At 43.4% G+C, this 10,211-nt stretch overlaps 1 protein-coding gene across 2 annotated transcripts in view; it reads right to left on the bottom strand.

The window, feature by feature from the left end:
- Positions 1 to 10,211, bottom strand: part of CCPG1 (cell cycle progression 1) — a 34,823-nt gene that overhangs the window by 9,659 nt on the left and 14,953 nt on the right. Inside the window, exons 6-11 of one of the 2 annotated variants that reach the window (XM_069982490.1) lie at positions 4,863 to 5,111; positions 4,496 to 4,617; positions 3,249 to 3,386; positions 1,333 to 1,503; positions 820 to 1,257; positions 91 to 736 (exon numbers count right to left, since the gene is read on the bottom strand). In XM_069982490.1, coding sequence (XP_069838591.1) covers positions 91 to 736; positions 820 to 1,257; positions 1,333 to 1,503; positions 3,249 to 3,386; positions 4,496 to 4,617; positions 4,863 to 5,111 — 1,764 coding nt within the window. The remainder of the gene's footprint in view (positions 1 to 90; positions 737 to 819; positions 1,258 to 1,332; positions 1,504 to 3,248; positions 3,387 to 4,495; positions 4,618 to 4,862; positions 5,112 to 10,211) is intronic. The other variant, XM_069982500.1, reaches the window with a different exon arrangement.

Genomic DNA, 10,211 nt, shown 5'->3' with positions numbered 1-10,211 from the left:
AGAAAGAACTTAATCGCCCTCCCACAGGAATATGGCGTCATTGTGACGGTTTCTTAGAAGTGTCACCACCTGAGAACATGAGACCTCTACCTTTTTTAGGGGGTCTCCAATCCTTTCTTCCAACTTGGGCACCTCCTCTACCTCTTCTGCCTCTACCTCTAGAAGGCCTGGAAGTCTGAGTAGAGACCAGAGGAAAGCCCTTTTTCTTGTCAGAGGCTTTCTCCAACACCTTCTCTAGGGCCGACCCAAACAGAAGATCTCCTTCACAAGGAACCGCACAGAGCTTGGCTCTGGAAGTTACATCTCCCTTCCAATCTCTAAGCCACAGTGTCCTTCGTGCTGAGTTGGAAAGGGCTGCCGATCTGGCAGATAGCTTCAATGCATCTGCAGATGCCTCCGCCATGAAGGATAAGGATCCTTCAATAATTGGAAAACTGGCCAGCAACTGCTCCTTACTAGCCCCAGATATGATCCGCTCCTTTAGCTGTGCTACCCAGATATCCGTAGCTCTAGCCACTGAGGTTGTCGCAATAAGAGGCTTAAACGTGGCTGTAGTGGCCTCCCAGTTCTTTCTTAAATAGACCTCAGCCCTCTTATCCATCGGGTCCCTCATAGATGCAGAGTCCTCAAATGGTAAGGCGTCTTTACGGGTTAACTTCGCTACTGGAGGATTAATCTTAGGTGCAGTCTCCCAAGTTACTGACTCTTCAGTGCTAAAGGGATATTTCCTCTTGTACTGAAAAGAAAAAATTAAATAAGTACAAATGGATATCATCACAAGAAACAACTCTGTGAAGCCTGGAGATTTTGTGAACTTACAGCCCGGGGAACAAAGAATTTCCTATCCGGACGGGACCATTCGTTGGAGATCAGAGTCTTTATACTCTGGTGAATGGGAAAAACCGGACGTTGTTTAGGAGCTAGGCCTTCAAACATGATGTCCTGTATGGTTCTAGGCTGTGGGTCATCCTCAATGGCCATAGTTTGTCTAACCGCTTTAACAATACTGTCCACCATCTCAATTGGCATGAGCTTCTTAGCCGTCTCCACCACCTGGGTCTCAGTATTAAGAAGTTCTCCGGGCTCTTCTAGACCCGACAACTGTTCATCTCCCTCTATTTCCTCTTCCTCCTCATCCTCCTCCTCATATTGAGAGGGCGGGGCTTCACCACTCGGACCCGGCACCTCAACTGGGGCCTCATCCACAGGGATAATAACCTCAGGTGGGGCCAGAGCGGAAGTGGAAGGGAGAGAGGCCTGGGAAGAAACAGAACTCTTCTAAGGATGGATGAGTAAGCCGTCTATATAAGAGACATAAAAAAGTACACCTACCCGAATCTGTCTCTTAATAAGCCCCTTCATGCTTCTCAAAAATGCTGGCCCCTGATCATCCAGGACCCTGTTCATGCATCCGCCACATAATGCCTTAGTATAAGCACTACTTAGCCGCTTCTTACAGATAGGGCACTCTCTAGGTTTAGTTTTAGCTCTCCTAGCCTCCTCCTATTACAAACAAAACAATATCAATCAATACCAGCATAAAAGTGAAGCACTACATGGGGGGATCCCCTCTTACCCAAACCATACCACAGCAGCCGCAGGTTGAGGGTTCTCAGATGTCTCAGCGCCCTGGGATTCCATAGTAATCGCTAACGATAGCCACCAGGATCCACAGCAGAAATACCGTCTGACAGGTACTCCAGTATACCAGACTCTGGAATACACTGAGCCCAAGCTCAGCCTCCATTTTATGTCTGGCGCCAAAAACGAAAGCTGGCTGGCCCCGCCCCCCCCAGCCGCGGCGCTGATGCGGCTCACCCTCCCGTGCAGGGGGATTCTCTCCCCCCCCTTACAGGCCGCAGCCCGGATTCCGTAGTCAAGGCCCACGGGTAATCCCAACTCACAGGGATCCCGGGCTGACGTCATCCGGCCGCGACTCGGCCAGCGCGTGACGTCAGCGCGTCCGCGCACACGCCAGCCGACCGAGCGCGCGCGCGCCACGCACACGCCAGCCGACCGGACGCGCGCGCGCCGCGCACACGCCATCCACACTGCCGCAAAACAGCCGGAGAACACCACCCGGTCCTGGAGGCGCAAGGGGAGCACGGGGACCCTCTTCCGGAGGTGCGGGGGGCTCTAAGGCACAGACTCGGCTGTGGCTCCAGTAGCGGAGTCTTGTACAGCCCGGGATGTCGGCATGCAGGTACGTAGCCGGGTGCCCCAGTCTTTCTAAAAAAGGAAAAAAATCCAACATGCAGGTGGAGACCCACCTGCCCGTCCTGCTCCCATGGGACAGGAAACAGATACTGGCGTGTGTGGGGCGATGAGCTTCTTTTAAAGGTCCAGTGGTCCTGTTTCCTGTCCAATGGGAGGAGGTAGTCCTCTCCAGGGGTGCCGTCATAGGGCGAGAGGAGAAAAATTCTTCTTCATGTGCTGCTGTGTGAATAATTCAGTGATGTCCCATTAGGTATGGTAGTTAGAAATACCCCAGTTAATAATATAACAGTCTCCTAGGAGAGTATCTTGTGGCCTTATTCCAGCACATTGCTGCTTAATCTAAAGCTGCAAATGTCTATTTCCCTACCAAATACACAGAATGTGAAAATAGCTACTACTTGTGTAACGTGACCAAAGTAGAAAAGAGAGAACAAAATCGGCAGCAGAAAATGTGCAAGTAAAAACTAATTAACAAAATGCTTTCCTACCCAGCTTCCTCACTGTTGGAGATCTCTTCAGTCCCCTGCTGCTCGGCTCTACTCCCTGCTTTCGAAACAAGATGTCAGAGCTGTTTGAATCATTGCCAACAGCAGTGTCCTATCACAGCCACGTCCTGCTCAGACCTCTCGACACAAAGTTTAGAGAAGAGACGAGCAGTGGAGGAGTGGAAGGAGCTACAACTAGAGCTGTAGGGGACAGAGGTAGGCGAGTATAACTTTTTTCACCATTTTTATACCAGTCCCAGCATATTACATATATCTTTTTTTTTTTTTTTTACACCAGAATACCACTTAAAATTTGCAACACCCATGATATGAGTGTTAAAATGAGTAATTCATTCAGTTTTACCTAAATAATGCATTTTCGTCCTGGTCACAAACATAATTGTAATATCCAACTATCTGTCTATGGAGCCTGACTTGGCGAGATGGGGAGAGCAGATAGCTTTTCTTTTTTTTTTTTTTCTTTTTTTTTTAAGTGACAGTAACCCTTTCATCTAAAGTGAAATAAGCAAATAATATAGTCATCACCTTTAGGTCATTCTGCTTTTGTTTAAGCATGTGGTTTTCTTTGGTGATTTGGTCCATTAGGTCTTCGAGAGATAGCACCAGATCATGTTTTTCTTCAAGGTCTTCTGTAAGCTGTTCCACAACGTCCTGCAAAGGCAACTGAACAGATTTTTGTAGCATCAGATTATTAATCAACCAATCAGATTCAACTTTTCATTCCTCACAGATTCTTTGGAAAATGAAAGGTGGAATCTGACTGGTTGCTAGGGGCAATTAAGATAATTCTACTTTACACCAGTTTGATAAATCTCCCCCAATGTGTTAAAAACTGTGGGGAAGATTCACTATTGCAAATGGGCCAGAAATAATACCTAATTGGCACTATAAGTTCACACAACGTAAATTTTCAACACTGGCTACTATTTATTGAAAATTGAAATAACAAAACTGCCAGTGCAGATAATGCAAAGTGCGTCTCCAGCCGCACTTTACATTGTCTGCTATGGTGATTTGGAAATCTGGAATGCGGGCACACCCGAATGCGCCCACATGTCAAATCAGAAGAAGTTCATTGTGAATTTCACTGACAGCAGCTATTCAGTGTCACAGAACGGCTGCTATCATACATAGTGTGAACCCGGCCTACAACTGAATAACATGACTTGGGCCACATTTACTATGGGCTTTAGACACTTTCACCTCGCTAACTAAGGGGATGTAGTTCATGGAAAAAGCGACATGGTATTGCTGGGAAGCAGGGGCATAACTAGAAATGGCTGGGCCACATAGCAAACATTTGATAGGGCCCTACCGACTGACCACTAAACCGTCAAGTGTAGTCATAACTAAAAGCGCTGTTCAGGAGTGTTAAAGTTAAAGGGACATTTGCAAAACCTGGGAGGCCACCATGTGCTGCAAATGATGACAGTTCAGGGGGCCCAGTGTATTGCAGGAGCAGGCCATGGGGCCCCTTGATGTGGCGGGCCCCATAGCAGCCACTATGGCTGCTATAGTGGTAGTTACGCCCCTGCTGGGAAGGGAGTGTGGTCTACATGTGCCCAAAAAGTGACAACATTTTAGTACACGATTCTGGGGTGAAGTAAGCCAACTAATAGTTGACCTCAACTTAGATTATACAGTCTACACATGCCCAAAATTTATCAATCAGCTGGAGCCCCTGTAGATAGATCTAGAGTATTGGAAGACTGTCCCTCAAAGTTGGCACTGTATCTCCACAAAGCATAGGGGTGGATCACTAGATCACTTACCTTGTGTTCAATTGTGACTTCTTGTTCCCTTTGACACTGATACAAATCATCCTTCATTTCATTAAGTTCACTCTCACGGATTTTTTCCACATTTCTTTGTCGTTCCAATATCTGAATAGTTCCTATTATGGAAAAAAAAAGTTCTAAAAGAGCTGCTGATGTGCCATGTATAGTAAATGTGTTAATAGGATAAAGCAGAATACTGCTAAACCCATCAAGAAACACTGAGGAGCAATAAGCAGGAGCATTAAGTATGAACATACAACAGACCTATATGGGAATGATTCTTTCCACAGTCATAAGCAGCTCATTCAGGGTGTAACACACAAGAGGAATGCTGGGTAAATCTTATATCAAAAGCACTTACCATAAAAATGTCCAAAGCCCATGCTTATTGCTATAACTAGAGCAAGGATAATGCACTTGTTTAGGCCGCTACCCATCCACCCCAATGTCCTTGGAGCAGGAGCAGGGGGTTGCTCGGTAGATGTTCTATTCTCGCTCTCTGATCCAGAGGTTGTTGATTTCCTAGAACGTCGGCGTCGCAGAATTGGACCACAATAATCACTTGCTTCATCATTACTTGACTCCTCTTCACTGGGCTGGGATGGAAAAACTTCAGAGAAACATAAACTCATTGATCTCTGATCTAATATAACAATACATGTAACTTCATTATATGCATTATAAAGTAAACCCTCTTTAAGAAGACCACCCACAATTTTTTTTAAAAAGAGTCTACCTGAGGGGTAGTTCACTCAAAGACTATAGCTAGTGTATATATAGCCGAACTGAAATCTGGAAGCCTGGTCTAGATAAAGGGGTAGTCTTTTGGAGGTTTTCATTGTATTTGGCAGAAGTGTTGTGTCCTACAATTTCTGCAATGTGTGCACTGTGCTGCTATCCATGCATAAGCAGCATTTTACCATTTGCTAGTACAACATAAATCTAATAGGGAAAAAATGTGAAAATTATAAAAATGAGGGGATTTACATGTATTATTTTTTTACACAGTGAAATGGAAACAGTGGGGGAGATTTATCAAACATGGTGTACAGTGAAACTGGCTCAGTTGCCCCTAGCAACCAATCAGATTCCACCTCTCATTTTCGAAAGAGTCTGAGGAATAAAAAGTGAAATCTGATTGGTTGCTAGGGGCAACTGAGCCAGTTTCACTTCACACCATGTTTGATAAATCTCCCCCAGTATGTGCATATGCTTCTATATTTTATGGCTTCAGAATTACACTTTCTGCTTTTTACTGCCCAGCATCAAGACATGATAAGATACATTGGGGGAGATTTATCAAACATGGTGTAAAGTGAAACTGGCTCAGTTGCCCCTAGCAACCAATCAGATTCCACCTTTCATTCCTCACAGACTCTTTGGAAAATGAAAGGTGGAATCTGATTGGTTGCTAGGGGCAACTGAGCCAGCTTCACTTTACACCATGTTTGATAAATCTCCCCCATTATGTATACCCATCCTGACCCTGGCTGGGGTCGGGAACTGGCAGGGAGGGAAAAGAGAGAACTTTTTTCTCTATTTTTTTTTTTTTGTTTTAAATATTCTGCTGTCATTGTTAATACGGTTATAGATAATGATTCTTGAGACAAATAATATTTGTCAGTGCAATGACTGACTTGTAAATTACTTGTCTTTGGCCTTTTGACTTGTAAAATATAATAATAATGATAGTCCAAGCAAAGATGATCTTTCCATTGGTTTCCCAAACGCTAGAAAGATTTAAGGGGCCTGTTTTAGCGAATCTAAATACACCTGTGTGTTTCTTGGTAAAGCCTTAGCTGCACATATTCAGACACATGATCTTTATGCCCAAAGTTCATTCCCAAAGCTACAGATTAAAAAAAATTAATTAGTAATCTCTTAAAGTGCACTCATCACTTTCCATGCACATGAACGGACAAAGTTAGCCTAGAGTTTCTTTATTAAACAAAATGCATGTTAAACTTGCCATTTAAAAAGGTTATCCCACAAAGATAAAACATATTTCAAATGCACAACCATTTTAAACAAATGTACTAGGTTATGGTCATCCACTGAGATGGTCAAGCATGTTCAGGTCAACTGCATATAGCCTCTCTGTATGCAAGCAGGGGGTTGTGGGAAAGTAAGTGATAGTAACAGCAAGGTCACAGTTCAGAGAGGAAATCAAAAAAAGATCAGACCCATGGTGGAGAAGAAAAGTATAGGGATGTTGGTCATTTGGCCTAAAACAGTGCATTTGTATTCATATACATATATGTATGTGGTACACATCTGATTTTACTAACTTAGCCACAAACCTACTTTGTGGGTAAACCTGCCAAAGGTTTAGTTTTTCTGTACTTCTGTAACCATGCTATGTTCCCCAAAATTCACTGGACCTGGTAGAAGTATACGCAATACTGTATCTACCATAAGCAGGACTATTACACACAAAGGTTAGAAAGGTAACATGATAATGTAAACCTAGCCCAAAGTTTCCATTTACAAGGTATAAACCACACCACAAATCTATAATATGCTATGTACTCACACAACAGTAAGACTAGTATATTGCAGCTTATAAATAACAGCCAGCGTAATGAGGGTACACCACCCAAAATAATATACATGAAACCCTTGCAATAAAGATCAATGGAAGTACAAGAGAAGGGGCAATTGAAGAAAAAAAAAAAAAAAAAACGTTATTGTCCGAAAGTACAATCAATATCGTCTCCAAATGGGTAAGGGGAGCTAGAACAGTGTGGTATGGAGAAGTGTCCCACTATCTCTGAATGTGTCTCAAATGACAAAAATGAGCATGTGCTCCACAATCCACCATGAAATTAGGATTCAGATAGACAGGTAAATTATCCACCAGTACTGAAAACAAGTCACCAGGGGCTATGAGGTGGAAAATGTATAAATATACAAAATATAAAAAATGCACTGCTAATGAGAACAGACGATAATAAGCGTATGAAAGCCATGTATAGTGGTAAGCAATGTGAATATATCAGAGGACATCTGTGGCTAGGGTTTTCTCACTATACCATCATGTGGAGGACCCCTGGAGGAATGTCCCATGTGGCAATGGCAATGCGTGGGCATCTATCCAGTAGGGTCCATGAGGTATTTAAGTGAATATATGAGGATCCACATTGTGCCTACAGACAGTCCTCTGAATGGAGACCTGCTTCTGTCTAGCTACAGACAATACCGAAGTGTTAGCTATTTTTCTGAACCTGACTCAGACTGGTTGTGACAATTGGTGAATACCAGCCTGGACGTGTTTTCAGTACTGGTGGATACTATACAAGTCTATGTGAATCCTAATGGCATGGTGCATTTTTATCGTTTGGGACTCTATTGGACAGGCAGAGGTCCTGACCTGAGACATATTCAGAGACAGTGGGATAGTTCTTAATACCAGACTGTTACTAGCATCCCTTACCCATTCGGAGACAACATTGATTGTATATACAGGATATGTAAATATTTGCACACCACTTAGTAAACTATTGGGAGTTAAAAGTTGTTTTCTTCAAGCTATCCCTTATATTGCAGCTTACATTTGCTGTCTACACTGCTAGGTTGAACTCAGTAATTCCCATTTCTAACATGTAGAGTACACATACTGTATGTAACATGTTCTATTCACATGCATTAAATAGTAGTTTAGTGGGAGAGATGCTGGAATGCATTACTGGTGTTAGTGGGTTATCTTCAGATAATGTCACAGTATCAGACAGGAGCATGCTCACTGAGCCACTGCCCTTACATCAATAGGTATCGTCCTCAATGCTCCATGGGTCCCTCATTGTGCACAACACAAAGAGGAGAAACATCGGGAGAAAGAGAAAGCCAAGCATGGAAAATCAATGGGCAAAAGAAAAGAATATTACATGTTAAATAACAAAGAAATAAGATCGCTCACTACTTTGTATACAGTATAAACAAGGCGACAATGGAATGATGTGCTTTTGCTTCTCTATTACACCTGCCCCCTCCTCAAAACTGCTTCTAAGATCAACAGAAATCCTAATATTCCCCTTACCCTGCTAATTACATCAAGTGTGGATTTACATTCAGTAGTGGATTTTTGATGATATCGTGGTGCATAATATTTTTTTTTTCAAATGATTCCACTATGACTTGAGACATCTTAAAGGAGAAGTCCGGTGAACATTTTTATTAAAGTATTGTATTGCCCCCTAAAAGTTATACAAATTACCAATATACACCTATTATGGGAAATGCTTATAAAGTGCTTTTTCCCTGCACTTACTACTGCATCAAGGCTTCACTTCCTGGATAAAATGGTGATGTTATGACTCGACTCCCAGAGCTGTGCAGGCTGTTTTCCTACCTCCCCCAGAAGAGGCAGGATTTCTATGTCCATTATGGTCTACGGAGGGGGGAGGGGCCATGGGGGATGACTGAGCACAGAAAGGAGAAAGGCAGCCCTGCACAGCATCCTGCAATCTTATCTGACCAAGTTCCCAGACCAGCACTGAGCTTTCTGACTTGTGAATCCAGCGTTTTATGTGCACAGACAGTCTCCAAACTGCAGGGCTGTTTGTCTCCTCCTCCTACTCACTAATCCCCCTTGGCACCTCCCCCCTTCATAGGTTATAATGGATTTAGCAAACCAGTCTTCACTTTTTGAGTACACAAAAATCGCTTTTTATTCATTTTAAATGACAGTTACACTTTAAGTGAGAAACCCATTTCTATGTAAAAGAAAAAGGACCACTCTGATCGTAGTGGTGATGAGTCGGTACATAATAAAGAAGCTATACTTACCTGACCCCGTGCCGCGCCACAGGTCACTGACTCCCACTGGCCTCCTGTAGCTCACGGTTCTGTGCCGGTTTAGAAATGCCCACTCAGCCAGTCAGTGACTGGGGTGGGACACCTCTGTAGTCATTAAGTGGATGAGCGGGTACTTCCAACAGATGGTGACAACATAGGAGTCCTGGAGAAACTGGAGACCCGAGGATGAGATCGAGCTAATGATGCTGTGCTGAAGGGGCAGAGGGATGGGTAACTATGAGTAACTTCTTTATAATTTTGCTTTTCACCGGAGTTCTCACTTAAAAGTGTCACGGTCGATTTTAAGAAACTTTGTAATTGGGTTTATTAGCTGAAAAATTAATTTTTGTCATGAAAAAGCAGTTTGAAGCTCTCCCCCCTGTCGTCATGGTTTTCCTATGGAGAGAGTGAGATGAGGCACCAAAACAGGACAACAAAGAGTTAAAGAGGTTGTCCAACATTTTTTTCTTATTGGAAATGTGAATAATTTGTAATCTGTCCCTTTCCCTGAGTGGTTTTCTCTAACCTCTTTTCTCCTCTGTGTCCCTGGGTCTCCTCCTCTGTTGCTGCTTTTTGGATTTGTGTTTGTTTACATAAAGAACTTCCAGGTCGCAGGGGTCAGCAGTGACATCACAGCTCTGCAAGCCTGTAGCTCCACCCCCTCCTCTCTGAATCTAGCTCCGCCCACTCTACCCATAGGCAGGTAATATCTGTATTACTACAAAAGCCCTTTGAGCAGTATGGTGGCTCAGTGTCTGCCAGTTACTTATGTTATCAAATAAATTAGTTTTTTCACACTTTTATCTGTTGTAGGACTACAAACCCCAGAACACATGTACATGTTAGGAGTTGTAGTCCTGGATTACATTTACACTACAGTAGCCATCCTACAGGTGGGCGGGGTCTCAATGAGGCA

The sequence above is a fragment of the Dendropsophus ebraccatus genome, chromosome 1 (assembly GCF_027789765.1).
Source record: "Dendropsophus ebraccatus isolate aDenEbr1 chromosome 1, aDenEbr1.pat, whole genome shotgun sequence".
NCBI classification, from domain to species: Eukaryota; Metazoa; Chordata; class Amphibia; order Anura; family Hylidae; genus Dendropsophus; species Dendropsophus ebraccatus.
This window is presented reverse-complemented; position numbering and strand designations above follow the sequence as displayed.